The 17,625-nt window shown below is 41.9% G+C and overlaps 1 protein-coding gene across 4 annotated transcripts in view; it reads left to right on the top strand.

Annotated features, from left to right (window-relative positions):
- Positions 1 to 1,003: 1,003 nt before the first annotated feature.
- AFF1 (AF4/FMR2 family member 1) overlaps positions 1,004 to 17,625 on the top strand; it is a 206,485-nt gene continuing 189,863 nt past the window's right edge. For all 4 annotated transcript variants that reach the window (XM_032631940.1, XM_032631944.1, XM_032631942.1 and 1 more), the window contains exons 1-2: positions 1,004 to 1,232; positions 14,384 to 14,457. In XM_032631940.1, the coding sequence (XP_032487831.1) occupies positions 14,420 to 14,457 (38 nt within the window). In that variant the 5' untranslated portion in view covers positions 1,004 to 1,232; positions 14,384 to 14,419. The remainder of the gene's footprint in view (positions 1,233 to 14,383; positions 14,458 to 17,625) is intronic.

Genomic DNA, 17,625 nt, shown 5'->3' on the forward strand with positions numbered 1-17,625 from the left:
AGGTTTTCAAATACTGTTCATGTTGACAATGAGGGACACGAGGGACAAAGCAACAACAACAACAAAGGAGGGGAGAACAGAGAGGGCACGGAAGGGGGATATTTTCATACATTATATTAATTTACATTATATTGCATATGAATAAGATGATTTTCTTCATCCAAATAATTTCAGTCATTTAAACCATTAAGATATTGGAAAGAAGCCTGTCTGGTCCATTTGATACAATCTTCCTGTATCTCTTTCAGGGAGGAAGGTGAGATGATGCAAAGAACTCAGCGTGATGCTTTCCTTGGTATGTTCAAAGAAGGGATCGGGTAGCAACTAGACATAAGCTTTTGGATCTATTTGACAAAGCCCCAATACCCAGAAGAATTTTCTGGGGTTGGGCTGCTGAAGGGCAAGGACCGGGAGGCTGGATTCGGGAGACCTGGTTTCTCGTGCCACTTTTGAGCTTGTGACATTGGGCACAATACTTATTTTCAGCTCTTCGGTTTCATTATTTGGGAAACGGCAGCAATAATGTGTCTGTTTTATAAGGCTGTTACGAAGATGAGACGGGCCTGTGTGTGAAAAGCCCTTTATAAACCGTAAAACGCTCTCCAGATGTTAGTTATTATCTCCTTTAAAGGATACAGAATGTTTCAATTGTGTAAGAGACTGCAAAAAGACTCCTTGACACTTTAGTCAGAACTTGACCCTAAACTTAATCCCGCTGTAAAGCGAAAGGGTACTTGTGTCCCACACCAGCCGGGGGGAGGGTCACCCATGCTGCCGGTGCGGTCACTGCAGTATTCCATCCTAAGAGGCTGCTCGCCCTAGATCCTCCCACTGGTCCCGGGGGGAGGGCCGAGCAGTTCCCCTCCATCTGGGTGGCGCCGGCTAGAGGGCGTGGGCCGGGCGGGGCCGGGGAGCGCGGGGTGGGGCGTGACCTCCTGGGGGGCGTGGCTTCGCTTCCTGGGCGTTCCTGGGCCGCCGGCGCACAGAGGTTGCCAGCCAGCGAGCGAGCGAGCGGGTGACCGCGCAGCTTCTGCGCACTCGGCCGCCGCCTGCGCGCGTCGCTGGCACAGCTGCGTTCTCGCCTCCGCGGCTGGGAGCCGGGTCCAGCGCTAGCCGACGCTGAGCGCCCTGTGCTCCCCACACCTGCGCGCCTTCCCCACGGCAACAGGTCAGGGGCGGGCGGAGGCGGCGAGGGCGCACGACCCGAGACCGGAGGACTAAAGGTCTGGAAGGTAAGCGGAACCCTGCGCCCCTCGGGCTGGGGGTCATCCTGGCCAGGACGCCGCGGTCGCTGACTTCTGGGAAGCCCAGGCTCTGCCGCCTCGCTGCCGGCTTCCCAGCACGCTGGCTCAAGTCGCTGGTGTTCCCGCTTTTCCAGTGGGAACCTTAGGGTAGAACGGGCGAAGGAGACGCAGAGCTCGCACCGTCCTTACAAATCCCGGCAGGTAGCGTCTAGAAAAACTGGGGAGGGGAACACAAGAAGGGACCCATCCTCCTCTCCAAAATCAAACGTTGGCCCGTGAGCCCCGCGTCTTGCCGATAGATGTTCGGATTTTGGAACCTGGTTCCGAGGTTGCGTAATAGAAGAGTCCCAGAAGTTTCTCAGGGGGGGTAAAAGCGGGGCTTTTCTCTCCTCTATTACGAGTTCCCATCCCTCCCGTCATAGTCACCCCTCCCCCCTACGTCTAGTAGAGACAGATTGGTGGTTCCAATCTCATCAAATTGTGATTGAGGTGGAAGCGTGCGTCGATGGTCCGCACTCTAGAAAGGGAGGAGAAAAGTTGGAGGCACCTTCTGAAGCTTGCTCCTGGCACACAGGGAGACGGCGTCTGCAGAACATGGAACTGGTTAATTTCCCTTGACGGTAATTTTTTCTTGGTGTTTGATCCTCCGACTGGCGCACGCTAGCCCTCCGACTGTGTGAGCGCCGGGGTCGGCGAATTAGGAAGGAGAGGAATTGGAGGGTTATAGGAATAACCTATAATTTCCTATAATGTGTTGAGAGTATCGTTAATGAAGCTGCGAGGGACCTTCAAGGGTCTTGATATTTTCCTCCTAGGTTAGTCTTATAGGAGTTTACACACACAGACCCCGTATTGTTGTGCAAATTGTCCCAGGAAGACCCTTAGCTTTGGAGGTGGAGGTGTGTCCGAATCTTTCGGGAGCTCATCTCTGTTGGGAGCTGAAGTGGGGGTGGGGAAGGCCTTACAGACGAAGTTTTGTTTTTTTAAGGGTGGGATGGGGTAATCTTAACCCTCTTGGTGCCTGTTGGAGGCGGGGATGGGAATGGGGGATGAGGGATGACATACCATCAAGAAACCAGACAGATATAAAACTTTAAAGGCGAAACTGTACATTAAGGCGAAGACCCAGTGTTCCCTGAAACGGTTGGAAGGTGAGAAGAGTTCAGTAATTGAGGCACAGAAACCTCAGGCAAGGGACCAGCCTGAGAATTTGGGGGATTTTGCTTGTGCAAGATTATTTCAGAGCAAGGTCATGCAGAGGTGGTAGAAGGAACGGGAGGTGGTGGGACACCCCTCCCGGACCAACGTGTTGTCAGACTCCGCGAGGGCATAGAAGTCACGAAAAAGAAAGACCTTTGGACTCGGGAGTCTAGTTCTGCTTAGAGGCTTAAGAATACCTAGGCATGCCGTGTTTCGATGTTTACTTCCTCTGTCTAATGTATTTCCTTAGCTTGCCTTTCATCTTTAGTGGCGAGGGTTCCTTGAGTGGTTATTCTGGAAATAAAATCACAGGAGAGTTGAAAATTCTGGATGGTTTGCCTGCTTTCATTTAAAGGTGGTGTCTCTTGCCAGTGTCTGAAAGTATTTTATTTGAAGATAAATATGTAGAAGAGGAATGGAGAGAACTAAAGGATAACGACCCACGAGAATGAAAGGAGACTAGGAGAGAAAGTAGAATAGATAAAAAACTAATTTGAATTCAGCTAATTTAGGAAAGGGAACCAAGGAAATGATTTGGGACAGATTTGGTCACTTTAAGACAAAGAGGTATTGAAGAGTGGGATACAAGGCTTTGAAAAAAAATGAATTTAGATATTGGGGGCTTCCTCCCCCCACCCCCACTTCTTTTCTTTTTCTAAATAGAACTGACAGCGATGATGAGGCTAGGGATGTGGAACTTAAAGGTGTGTTACTGTGGACTCTTTGCTTCCCACTTGCAGGAAGAAAATGAACTGTTACATATCAGAGTTAATACGTCTTATTCATTCACTGTAGCAATTGAATTTCTGTAGTGTCTTTGGCATTTGCTTAACTCTTCAATTTAATAAAGATACGATCTTGAAGACTCAAAATGTGTTAAGACTCAAGTGTATTAATTTAGAATACAAAAATCATCAAGAGGTTGAGAATTTATGGCAAGTGTAAAGCCCAGGTGATTTTCAACATTGCTTGCTCCTACAAGATGCAGAATATGCATGCATTTTTTGCTACCAGAAGTCACTGTTTCATTGTGGGGTTATGAGATGGTAAGTAGTTAGACTATGTCAAAACTGGCTTTCTCTTCTGTTTCCTTTTGGTTTCACTGAATTTTGAAAGGACTTGGTGGAGCTAAAAGTAACTTTTTTATTGACTAAGATACTTGCTTAATTTGGTTTTGGATTACATTGGAAGAGTATTGTTCAATTAAGGTATATATATGTAAATATATGAGTTGCATCTTTATTAGGTACCTCTATAAATCACTGTAGCCATGTGATTGTTTAGTTGAAGTTATATTGCCTTGGGAGTTGAAAAGATGGGTAAAAAAAAAAGCTTAGGAAAGGCAAACTTGTTTTCCATATTTAAAAAAATATTTATTTATTTTTGGCTGCATTGGGTCTTCATTGCTGCATGCGGGCTTTCTCTAGTTGTGGTGAACAGGGGCTACTGTTTATTGGGGTGCACGGGCTTCTCATTGCGGTGGCTTCTCTTGTTGCAGAGCACGGGCTCTAGGCGCACAGATTTCAGTAGTCTCAGTAGTTGTGGCTTGTGGGCTCTAGAGTGCAGGCTCAGTAGTAGTGGTGCACGGGCTTAGTTGCTCTGCAGCATGTGGGATCTTCCCGGACCAGGGATTGAACCTTTGTCCCCTGCATTGGCAGGTGGATTCTTAACCACTGCACCACCAGGGAAGCCCCATATTTTTAAAGAAGCAAACAAAAGGAGTTTCACGTTCAACTCTGTAATTTGTGCTCTTTCATCAAACAAATTTGCATAATCCTTTATGAAGTTAGTTGACTGTTAAAATTCCAAATCTTGAGATAGACTGTGCTACTTGTTAAAAGGTAGAACTAATTTATATATAAATATCTGAATTATTATAAGACATACACAGGGGACAATATACTGCAGATGTCCCTTAAGGTATAGCAACACAGCTGGGATATTCTCCTTACTATTGCAGCTCTACACTGAAAGCTGTCCTTCAACTTGAATTCATTTGCTATCTTAGATTTGTCTGTTGAAGCTAAAAGCCCAAAGTTCCCCTGTTTTAAGACTAGACCGTTAACTAATTTTTTCAGGAGATCGAGAAGGTATGTTGGAGAGAGTACAAATTAAGGAACTGCATTTACCATACATAAAGTTTTGTAAATAAATTATATTTTTTCATTAAATTATAAATTCAACAATGATTTCTGTTCTCAAATGATATTTGACAATGGTTTTGTAGCAGTCTCTTTTTAAACACAATAGTAGCTTATTTAATATTTGCTGATTTAATATTAGATTTCATTAAAAGAGATTACATAAACCCTGTAATCTATTTATTAAAATTCTACCACAGTGAAGAAGTAAACGTGGGATATTTAGTTCTTTGTAGGTGCACATCCTTTATTCCTGACTGTTTACAAGAGCACAAGAGATTGTTGTAGATGTGAAACCATGAGGCTCCTAAGGCCGTGAGGGTTGCTAATAGGAGTTTCTGTCTTATGCCTTAGGACAGAACTCCTTCAGTAGTGTTCTCCAGGGGACGAAAATCAGCTGATTTTCTTAAATTATCTGCCCCATTTAAAACATGACTAAGGATTTCTTGTTCAAGTGACTTTTTCCTATTAAAAGACTGAGATTATTGTGACAAGTGGAGCCCAGAGGAATCAATTACATCATTAATATAATACCTCATGTTCATTCCCAATACCTCATAAGTATCGAGGATCTTCTAGTGCCAGACAGTACTCTAAGCTTTGGAGAAACTGATAACACCAGATCAAGACAGAGAAAGAGCCCATGCAGGTGGAGTTTACATCCACGTAGCACAAAAGCTGTTTACCAACGGCTTTCACATGACATATCATTTAGGCCTAATTGCAACTCTGAAGTTGGAGTTCATTCTCCATTTTAAAATCAGGAAATTGAGTTGAAGAAGTTAAGTGACTTGACTCTGTGACTCAAAGCCTGCTGCCCTTTCTACTGTGGTACACTGTGTTGGCTGTGTTGATATGTGGTTTCCTGTTTTTCAAGAATTACAGCTTGACTCTCAAATATAAATAGTGTTTCTCCTTGGCTAAGTAATTCTTTCTAATCATTATGGGAATAAAAAAGCAGGTATTTTCATTTAGCATTATGGACATATATCTGTGACTCCAAAGGAGAATATGCAGACGTATTAAACAGACATGTGGTATTTATTTGCACCAAATAAAGATCCCTACCTTCCTAAAAATTAAATGCAAGGGCTTAGGAGCCATCTCCCTTAGTGCTTCAAATCTATTATTCAAGTTATGAAAGGTCAGTTCACATCCCTATGTAAATCAGGATATACTCATACCATTTTGTTCTATCTTACAGATACAGTGAATATATGCAGAATATATGCATATGGCAGTGTTTTTCAAACTTATAGTAAGCATCAGAATCTCCTGGAAGGCTTTTAAGACACAGATGTGTCTCTTCCTCCCCCAATCCCCAAGTTTCTGATTCAGTAGGTCTGGGGTAATGCCCAAGAATTTACACTTGTAACATATTTGCAGGTGATATTGATGCTTGTAGTTCTGGAATTACACTTTGAGGACTACTGCAGTATAGCAGAGAATTTAAAAGCATGGTTTCTAAGCCAGACAGCTTGGGCTTGAATCTTGGATATGCCGCCTACTAGCTGTCAGACCTTAGGCAAATTACTTAACTTCTTGTTAAGAACTGTTAAGGCTCTGAGATTTTACCCTGCTTTCAAGGTAACAAGCTAACCTGCCACAGTTTCATGGACTCTTGGGAATGGGTTTATTATTCATAATAATAGCTGTGGCCAGAGTATCACCATTTTCTTATACTGGTTCCCTAAGCCCCAGTTTCCAAAAAAGGGAGATGTGGAGAGAGTCAGATGTTACCTGCAAACACAGTGGATTATATTAAGGAGAGAAATCCTGATCTTAGGGAATCCTAATCTTTTATAATGGGCAGTAAGCATGACTGCCCTTTGTTCCAGAGGGAGACATTATCTTGATTATACTGGATAGTAAACCTGCCACCCTTTGCTCTAGAAGGAGACATTATATTTTTCAAAGCTGTTCTCTATACAAGTATCTTTAAAGATTGTATGGAACAAAAGCAGTTGGTGCCTTTGCTTGTACAATATGCAGAAATGACCCATGGAGAGTTGGCTCCCAATACTTTTCCATTCCCTTATACAATGGAGTTAACAATACTGTAGTATCTACCTTACTGGGTAGTTGGGTAGATTAAAGGTAATAAGACTTGGCAAGTGCTTGAAGCAGAACATAATAAGTGCTACATAAATATTTCCTATTATTACTCCTGAAGGAAAAACATTTTTTTTAATGGTAAGTATTGCCTTATAAGATGAAATAATTGCTTTACTGAGTATCCCTAACTTTGAGTTCATTCCAAGAAACTTCTTTAATGGGTCTAAGTTCTAAAATGGCGATGATGCATTGTATGATAATCTTACCATTCCATGGGGAATGAGGCTTAAATATTTACTACCAACATTCATGTGCTCTCCCATGTGTCTCCGCCTCCTTAAGTTATACAGAATCATGTGACTAATTCTGTCCAGTGGGCTATCTATGGGAGTAACATATATTCCTGGACTGAAGCATTTAAGTGGCTCTTATGAGACCCTCCACCTCTATTTTTTTTACTATAGTAAACCCTGCAGCCACATTTTGAGATAGTGGAGCTTCCAACTTGGCTTTTTTCCAGCTTAGGTTTCTCAGTGTGGAGAAAACTCCCTGCCTCCTTCTTACACCCCTCCCCTTCCCCCCCCCCCGCAATATGCAATGGACATAAAGAATAATCAAGAAATAAGTTTTTGTGCTATCAAGCCACTGAAATTTGGCGGTTAATTTGCCACTATAGCATAACCTAGACTACCCTTACTATATTCCAGTATCTATAATACCTGCCTACTGTGAGAAAGTTGACAATTATTTTAAAATATAGGCTCTGAGTATATATATGTAAAGCTGGGCATAGAGCTTGCATTCTGTGGAGGAGATATAAACATTAACATATTTATTTACTTAGCATAAGTTAATTTCAGATAGTGGTAAGTACTATGAAAAGATAAGTGTGGCCAACACTGTTCTTTTCTTCCCCAGTGCTCATTCCCATTTTTTTGTTTTTAAGAGAACCTTGATTGTGTGTGGGATTACATTGTGCCCAGCCTTAGGCAGTAGATCATGTTTGTTCTCAGCCAGTGACAACAATTTGTATCCTGATTTACCTGCAGCTGGAGGAGGCCACGTGACCTAGTTCTGGTTTTTAGATAGGTTTGGGGAAGGATTCCTTTCCTGACAAAAGGGGAGAGATGTGGCTGACATAGCCACACCTTCCTCCTCTCATCTTCTACCTGCCTTGCATGTTGAAAAGCCGTCTGGTTATGGCAGCAACCTTTTTGTACCATGAAATGACAAACATAAAGACAGCGTGCTAAATATGGCAGAGCCAGAATTCCTGATGGCCTCACTGAACAGCTAAAATTATACCAGTAGCCACCCTCCTCTAGACTTGCTATAAGAGAAGTAGAAACTTCTATTAATTAAGCACTTGTTACTTGCAGCTAGGCACATTCTGAATCCGTACAGAGTATAATGGAATAGAGCATGGGTTGGCAGGAGGGCACAGTAGCGCTACATTAGCTACTGTATTCAGGGGAGACCTCTTTGAGAATTTATTATTTGAGCTGAGACCTGAATGATGGGAGGGAGCTGACAAGGTGTGGGATGTGTACTTGAGTCTGGGGGCAGCACCAGAGCACCCTAGAACAAGGATTTGAAGTGGAGAAGAGATAGTTGGGGAAATCATGTTCCATTATGAATTTCTAGGCATGTGGGCTTCATGTGGTACTGGAGAGGTAAAGGAATTGTAGGTGCTCAGGTCAGTTTGGGGCCCTGGGAGATTGTGGGGTACTTGGGATAGAGTTCTGGAGAATTCAGATGAAAACAGTATATGACCCATGACTCACCCATGACATGTTGCCAATTACCAAGAGACTGTTATTCCTGGAGGGTATGTGTGGAAAAGGGGAAGGAGATCTGACCAGGGACTACTGACCAGTCCAGACATCCTCTGGTCTCTGGACAGTTGTTTTCCTAATATTCTCCTTTGGAAACTGGGTCATGGTCATGGGGCTTTGAGACCTGCTTAGCGCTGTTTGTCCAGTTGAAAAGCTTCTCTAATGTATGGATTGTCCCTAGCATGTGCTTTGGTTGGCAGAAAGATAACCGGAACAACTACTACAACCATTTATTGAGTGCTCACCATGAGCTTGGTATTTTGCTAAAAACATTACACCCATTTTATTTAACCCTACAACAACCCCAGGAAGCCCCATATTACTGATGAGAAGGCTGAGACCTTGGGGGAGAACAGTGATTTTCTTGAGGTTATATACCTAGTAGGTTGCAAAGCAGGCCTTTAAACAAGCATGTCACAAAGACTGCTGAGAGTAGGTTCCCCAGAAGGTGCTAAGTTTGGGAGCACTTAATGACCTAGAACAGAATATTTGAAAATATCCTGAATAATTTTTCTCCTCTCTCTTTGTTTCCTTGTAATTATATATGTATATGGCGTAAATGTCTATAAAACTTAAAAAAAAATTTTTTTTTACTTGAAATGTTTTACCTATTTTGGGGAGAAAAGTAGTTTGATGTACATGACATTTTTATTTCTGAATAAATTTGCATTGCAAGAGGCTGGAAGGCCTATGAAGGGTCACTTAAATAGATCTGGCAAGGTACAGTCCTACATGCAGCATAGTCTGTTTCACTTACATAAAAAGTAAGATAGACATTGCTGACTTAAATAAGAACTGCTATGTATTGAATGCCCATGATGTGTCAGTGTGCTGGGCATTTTAGCTAGATCTATAAAACACTCTTCTCAGTAACTCTGTAAAATAGGCTGTTTTCCATTTTACAGATGGGAGCACTGAGGCTGGTAGGGCTTAATTTGCCCAAAGCGATCAATCACCTGTCTCACTTGAACTTATTCTCTTTTTGCTGTATAGCACTATGTTATTTATTTATTTGACTGCGCCGGGTTTTAGTGGCAGCACATGGGATCTTCACTGTGACATGCGGGATCTAGTTCCCTGACCAGGGATTGAACCCAGGTCCCCTGCATTGGGAGTGTGGAGTCTTAACCACTGGACCACCAGGGAAGTCCCTACTCTGTTTTTAATATAGAGCCAAGTTGGAATCTTAACTGCTTTTTTTTAACAGGAGGATTTTAAACTGCCCCCCTCCCCCATTTTTTATTCTGCTTTGTCTTTATAATCTGGTGAGAATAATATAAAAATGTATGAAAACTTCAAGAAGACCTTCTGATTTCAATATTTATGGGCCAGTACACCCCCCCCAACCCTTATATTTAGGAAAAAAAATGTTTACACAGGTAATAAAGGATTCATAGCATATAGAATAAAAGATGAAAGTGCCCCTTTCCAGAGAAGCCACTATTAACAGTTTGGTTCTGTGTGTGTGTTTGTGTGTGTGTGTGTGTGTTATGCATAAATATAAAAGGAAAACATTTTCTTTTCAAACAAATTGGCTCACATTGTACATTTTGTTCAGCATCTTGTTTGGATAAACCTATTCTTTTTGATGTTTCATTGTGTCTCATGTGCCATAATTTATTTACCATTTCTGTGTTTATATGTATTAGGTTGTTACCACTTTTTTTTTTGCTATTATAAACAACATTTTATTGCACAAACCTTCTTGTACAAATGTGACTTTTTAAGAAAGATTTTCAAAGGAGACATTAACTGAAGCATATACTAATTGCCTTTCTTAGCAGTAGTTTAGGGTTATAACTTCCTGACTATAGTAGGCCTCCATTCTAACCTAACTAACCTTATATCTGAGTTGTGTGGCTACTCTGTACAGCTGTGCAAATCATACATACATCAGCATCTAAGCAGACTTTCATAGGCTGAATTTGGTCTTTCCTGTGAGACGTAAGAGTCAATAATCTGGTGATATAGCCTCCTTACCCTTGCCTCTGTGAAATGGATTGAGCCACCATACAAGGTTATGAATTTGAATTGTACACACAGGTCCCTGGCTGTGCCCAGGGGCCAGATGCCTCAGAGAATATGTCTCTTGCACTTTGTACTTCACTCACCCACCCAAGAAACCAGTAGTGAGAGCCAGGGATTCAGCTGACTCCTTCAGTCTTGGACTTGTCAGTTCCTAGGACCATTTTAAATTTTTTTTTTTTTAAAGGATATGTTTTTTTTTTTTTTTATAAATTTATTTATTCATTTATTTATTTTTGACTGTGTTGGGTCTTCGTTTCTGTGCGAGGGCCTTCTCTAGTTGTGGCAAGCGGGGGCCACTCTTCATCGCCGTGCGCGGGCCTCTCACTGTCGCGGCCTCTCTTGCTGCAGAGCACAGGCTCCAGACGCGCAGAGCTCAGTATTTGTAGCTCACGGGCCCAGCTGCTCCGTGGCACGTGGGATCTTCCCAGACCAGGGCTTGAACCCATGTCCCCTGCATTGGCAGGCAGACTCTCAACCACTGCGCCACCAGGGAAGCCCTTAAATTTTTTAAAAAAAAATTAATTTTTTTTTTTTTTTTGTGGTACACTGGCCTCTCACTGTTGTGGCCTCTCCCGTTGCGGAGCACAGGCTCCGGACACGCAGGCGCAGCAGCCATGGCTCACGGGCCCAGCCGCTCCGCGGCATGTGGGATCTTCCCGGACCGGGGCACGAACCCGTGTCCCCTGCATTGGCAGGCGGACTCTCAACCACTGCGCCACCAGGGAAGCTCCCCTAGGACCATTTTTTAAAAAACAGGCCGGCTGGCTGGCTGGCTTGCTTGCTTTATTTATTTATTTATTTATTTATAGCAGTTAAGTTCACAGCAAAATTAAATGGAAGGTATAGAGATTTCCCGTAGACTTCCCTGTCCCCATCCCCACCCCTAGCTCCCCCCATAATCAACGGTCTCCTACTAGGGTGGTACATTTGTTACAATTGAGGAACATGAGCATTGACACATCATTATCACCCAGAGTGCTAGACCATCTTTTACGACAGCTCTCCCTGGTTTGCTCCTCACTTCCTTTAAGCCTTTGCTCAAATGTTTCCTTCTCTGACCACTCTATATAAAATTGTAACACCTTACCTCCTTTCCTCTCTGGTGCGCTACACTGTTCACTTTGTTTTTCTCCTTTTAAAGTCTAACATCTATATATTATGTTTCATCTTTGCTTACCTCCTGTAGTTTGTCAACTCAGCATGGCACGTGCCTATTTCCTTCACTCTCTTATTCTTACAGTAGATACCCAGGAAATATTTGTTGGCCCAGTGAGTAAATGAACAAACAAGGGAACTCAGGACCACGCTGTCAGGTTGACATCCCTCAACAGCCCCCCTGCCCCCTCCCTTGCTGCCCTCCTTTCTCCACCAATCCGCCCTGGGATGGGTGCTGTTGGGCCGCAAGCAGGTGGACCCTCCTCACTGGGAGGGCCGTGTTGGGGACTGCCATCATGGACTCTTGAGAAGGCTTTACAGTGTTAAGAAGATTAATGCCAAAGCAAATGCCTACTGTTTTATTGATAATTTGCTGTGGGCCAGCCCTGCATGTTGAGAGAGAAAGAGAGAGAGAGGGGAGATGGGGGAAGGGGGAGGGAAAGGAGGGTAGAGAAAGACAGAGGAAGAAGGAGAAACAGAAGTATGTGTTTGAGGGACTTCCCCGGTGGTCCAGTGGTTAGGACTCTGCACTTTCACTGCTGAGGGTGCAGGTTCAGTCCCTGGTCAGGGAACTAGCATCCAGCAAGCTGCACAGTGTGCACACCCCCCAACAAAAAAAAAATGTGTGTTTGATGGGCTTCCCTCATGGCACAGTGGTTAATCCGCCTGCGAATGCAGGGGACACGGGTTTGAGCCCTGGTCCGGGAAGATCCCACATGCCGTGGAGCAACTAGCCCGTGAGCCACAACTACTGAGCCTGCGCTCTAGAGCCTGTGCGCCACAACTGCTGAAGCCCGAGCCCCTAGAGCCCGTGCTCCCTGACAAGAGAAGCCACCGCAATGAGAAGCCTGCGGATCATAATGAAGAGCAGCCCCCCGCTTGCCACAACTAGAGAAAAGCCCGCCAGCAGCAACAAAGACCCAATGCAGCCAAAAATAAAATAAATTAATAATAATTTTAAAAATCATGTGTTTGAGAGAGGGAAAGTGAGAGAGTAAGGGGGGAGAGTGAGGGAGGTGATTGGGATTTGAGTTGGAGAATTTAGGAAACTTGCCTAGGGCCACTATAGCCAGTTGAAGGAGTGGCCTACTCCAAAGCATGTTTGACCCTGAAAATTAGAGCTCTACTAGTGTGAGTTTAATTAGAATATTTGTAGCATCTGTGTTACATTCTTTTTTTTTTTTTTTTGTGTTACATTCTTTTGGGGGAGGAGATAGAGTGACAAGTGGTATCTACTAATATGAAACATTGTAGTCAGCAAGTCAGCAATTTTAATTTCATGGAGGGGGAGATAAAAGACCTTATCAAGAGGCAGAGTAGAGCTGAAGGACTCTATTCAGCGTTTCTTCAGCCTTAGGCAGAAAGCCTCTTAAAGTAGCAGACAAGCTAAAATTGTTACAAATTTAACATCATGTTTCCATTTGTATCAAATAGTTTGTTAAATTGGTACTAAGATAATTTGGTAACATACCCTCTGCCTTAAGGATGTTTGAAAAAATAGAAACTATTTAAAGCAAGTTAGGATAAGAGCAGTAAATTTACAAATACATACAAGAAAGGGAAAAGGAAACAGCTGTTGATAGTGTTAACCATAGAGAGAGAGGTTGTTTCTAGAGATACACAAGATAGTACCAAGGCCATCTGCCCAGGTTGGATAACAACTTTTTAAAACTAGTACTGTTTTGAGAGAATGCTCCAGAATTGCTTTGGGGGTTAAGAACCTTTTATGAGTGGAAGTAAAATCTCAAGATTGGCTCTTAAACTGGGCCCACTTTTTTTTTTTTTTTTTTTTTTTTTTTGTTGGGGGTAGGAATTTATTTATTTTTGCTGTATTGGGTCTTCGTTTCTGTGCGAGGGCTTTCTCTAGTTGTGGCAAGCCGGCGCCACTCTTCATCGCGGTGCGCAGGCCTCTCACTATCAGGGCCTCTCGTTGCGGAGCACAGACTCCAGATGCGCAGGCTCAGTAGTTGTGGCTCACGGGCCTAGTTGCTCCGCGGCATGTGGGATCCTCCCAGACCAGGGCTCGAACCCGTGTCCCCTGCATTAGCAGGCAGATTCTCAACCACTGCGCCACCAGGGAAGCCCTGGGCCCACTTTTTTATTTAGTGTTGAATTCTTATGTGAAGATCAACTATTAATTTTCTTTCTTGTCCATACTCTTTCACCGTTTTCCCTTTTGACTCTAGTGAGGTTGTTGACACAACCTATTACCTTAGGCAACTTACTTAAAACTGAGTTTCAGTTTTCTTATATATAAAATGGGGTATTTGGTATATGGTGTATTAGTATGCAATACTAATTAGTATGCAATACTAATGTTACATTTCATGTAAACATTACAGTACACTTACACCTTGCAAGTGTATTGTAATGTTTACATGAAATGTCATTTTTAAAGGGCTTAACACAATGCTTGGCACAAAGTAGACACTGGGGAAATGTTATTTCCTTTCTTCCTTCTCATGATAAACTTGTGCACATTTTTTCCTGGCTGAAATTGCTTTGAGTAGCAGCCTTAAAATTAAAAGTACATTTGGCCAAAAGTGCATTTGGCCTTTGATATATGCTGGCTGGTTTGTTTACGCAACTTGAGAGTTGGTGAAGAGCCATTCTCTTATTCGAATGGGAACGTTGAATTCTGTGTCCAATAAGATTTCTTACAGGTCAGGTGTACCTATGAGGTTACTTACGGGCTAATGTTCACAGGCTGCTGTGTCTCTTTCAGATGAATAGACTCGTCGCTTTCCACTGACTGGCAGCAATGGCATTTACCGAAAGAGTCAACAGCAGTGGCAACAGGTAACCGTGAAATCCATGATGCAAGGATGTGATATTTAATTTTATAATCTATTGTTCAAAGAATAACTTTGGTCCTTTTTATTTTTGTGACTTATGACTCTCTGGTGCAGGAAAATGTGTGAAAATTTCTGTTTTCTCTACATGAAGTCAAGCCTATTAGACTGGCTACATGTTTTCTTTAAATCTAGTACTCTCAACTCATTTCTTTAACATGTGGTTGTGATGTTAGATCAGCATCTTAATTCTCTGTTCAAGGTACTGGTCCAGATTACACTGATCTGAGAAAATGAACACCTATTCAGCTTGTACTGAAACAGATATCATGATGAAATCCGCCTTATGAGAGCCTTGAAAGAGGGAATTCTGTCAGTTACATTTTATGACTTTCACATCTCTCCCTCCAACTCTGTATATATAGTTCTTGCATATAGTACATGTCCAGGGTTGGTTGAGGGGAGCATATTTATATTCTGAAGCAGTTATAAAGAATAACCCATTTGCTATTCAGAAGGAATTCTTAATATCACTGATCAGTTTTTATTTATACTATTAGATGCTCAGATACATATATATGAAGGTATGAGACATGTAGACTCAAACTTAATTAATATTTCTTGAGTAATAGATGATGGTGACTGTAATTCTGGAACATTCTGATGCTTTCCTACTTCCTCCTCCTTTCTGGTTCATTTAGGAAATTCTTCCTGTACTCCAGGTGGTCCTGTTGGTCCTGTTGTTAAACTTGGTACACTCTCCTCCCCCACAGAGGAAACCATGTGACCCAGGCTGCAACAGTCCACATTCTGCTAGAGCCAGAGGGGAAGCTGTTATCATCCGTTTTTTTAGGCTTATTCATAATGTTTGGTTACACATAAGTTTTAAATTTTTATGTAGTTAAATGTCTTCTTTATGGATTCTGGTTTTGATTGTGCTTAGAAAGGTCTTTCCTACTCCAAGATTGAGAAAATAATGTCATGTGTTCTCTGCTGGCACTTGAAAGGTTTCATTTTTTGCATTTAATCAGAACTTGTAAGCTGGTGGCCTATGGGGCAGATCTGGTCAACAGATGGGTTTTCTTTGGCCTCTCACAGTGTTCTAAAAATATGTCTACCAATGATTTTTACATAATGATCTAGACTTCCATCCTCTCTTAAAAAACTTAACAACATTGGGTTTGCATTGCAATATAGCAACATTCAGATGGAATTGAATAGCTACTCCCTCTTTTTGAGAAGTCATGAGTTTTCTAACTCAAAACTTCCTAAGTGGTGTGCCATTAGTACTTTTCAGGTGTGCCAAGATGTTGCTCTCCCCAACCAGAACTCCAGAACTCCCACCTGATTTCCTCCTGCAGATATCTGCTTTGTCAGCTTGCCCCAGAGAGACTTGATGTTAAAAAAAAAAAAAAAAAAAAAAAAAAAAGTTGGGGAAGCACGATGCTTTCTAGTTCACTACAATTCCCACACAGCTGGATTCACACACTGAGTTAGCTGCTTCACCTTCTTAACTTGCAACCCATTTTAGATCTTTGACTTTTTAGCATTTTGATCCATCTGTAATTAAAGTTAGTGTAAAGTGTGTGTTGTAAATTTCCATTTTAATAAGAAATGAAAAAAGTCTGGGGATGTTAGGGAGCCTTTTTTTTTTTTTTAAGCAAAAGACTAGCCAGTTGTTACAACATAATTTATTAAATCATCTATCTTTACTGATTTGAGTGCTGTGTCCAAATTCCATCAGATTGTTGAGTCTATTATTAGACTCTTTTGTTCCATTGATTGCCTCTTCTGGCAATGGTGCTATACTATTTCAGTGTATTTTTATAGGTCTTAATATTCAGGCAGATTCTTTGTCATGACTTTTCATTTTTAGAATTTTTATAGCTATTCACATCTGATTACATTTCCACGTGTACCCTGGAGTCATTAGTCATTTTCTAGAAAAATTGTTGGCATTTTGATTGGGGTCCCTTTGCATTAATCAATTAGATTTGAATTTGATAAAACATTAAAACTGGGTCTTTTTACAAAGGTATCTAAATATCAGATTAATGAAAATTTACGGAGTGAAGCAATTTTAAAATTCAATTCTAAGATTTTTTGGAGGTATGATTTTTCAACTATTTCTGGTTATTGACGCTGCGTCCAGGGTAATTTCTGGTAGGAGAATCAATTATAGTTAACAACATCATCAGTGACAATTTAAAAAAGATATTTTGTAGTCTTATTATTTATATATGTTTTCTATTGTTGCTAATTATTAAGTTAGGATAGGTAACTGCCCTTTGTAGTAACATTCTAGCAATTACAGAGCTGTTTTTATTATTTGTTACATTTACCTTTTCAGCTCCTTACCTCCCTGATGTGGTCCTTTTTAATTTTAACACCCAGTACAAGTGATAAGCTAGGGGAAATCCTAAATGGAGCTCTATTTTTTTTTTTAAATAAGTTTACTTATTTATTTTTTTTGGCTGTGTTGGGTCTTCGTTTCTGTGCGAGGGCTTTCTCTAGTTGTGGCTAGTGGGGGCCACTCTTCATCGCGGTGCGTGGGCCTCTCACTGTCGCGGCCTCTCTTGTTGCAGAGCACAGGCTCCAGATGTGCAGGCTCAGTAATTGTGGCTCACGGGCCTAGTTGCTCCGCGGCATGTGGGATTTCCCAGACCAGGGCTCGAACCCGTGTCCCCTGCATTGGCAGGCAGATTCTCAACCACTGCGCCACCAGGGAAGCCCCTGGAGCTCTATTTTTAATATATACCAAATAGCTCACTTATTTAAATGTTTAGTCATGGCAGTTTAATCTTTTAGTAGTCAAAAAAAAAAAATCAAATTCATGTGGAACTGGTCCAGGACTAGAATATATTTTAAAGGAAACAGATGTGTATTGAGCAGGCAGCTCTAATTGCTCAAACTAAATAGAAGTCTGAGTGTGAATCCTTAGTTTGCTTAGGGCTATCAGAAGTCATAAGCATGGACAGAATATTAATGTCATGTGTAAAGACAATATTTGTTTTAGTTCTTGTAAATCATAGGCTTATTCTCTGGCTTCCAAATTTATCAGCATTAGACATTATTGAATCTGATTTACTTAAATTTCCCCTCACCTTCCTTCCCCTCCCCGTTTTGTTCTTTCTAAAAATTGTCATTGGAGTATAACAAACTGAGAAGGGCAGAC

This window comes from Phocoena sinus, chromosome 5, assembly GCF_008692025.1.
Source record: "Phocoena sinus isolate mPhoSin1 chromosome 5, mPhoSin1.pri, whole genome shotgun sequence".
Lineage (NCBI taxonomy): Eukaryota > Metazoa > Chordata > Mammalia > Artiodactyla > Phocoenidae > Phocoena > Phocoena sinus.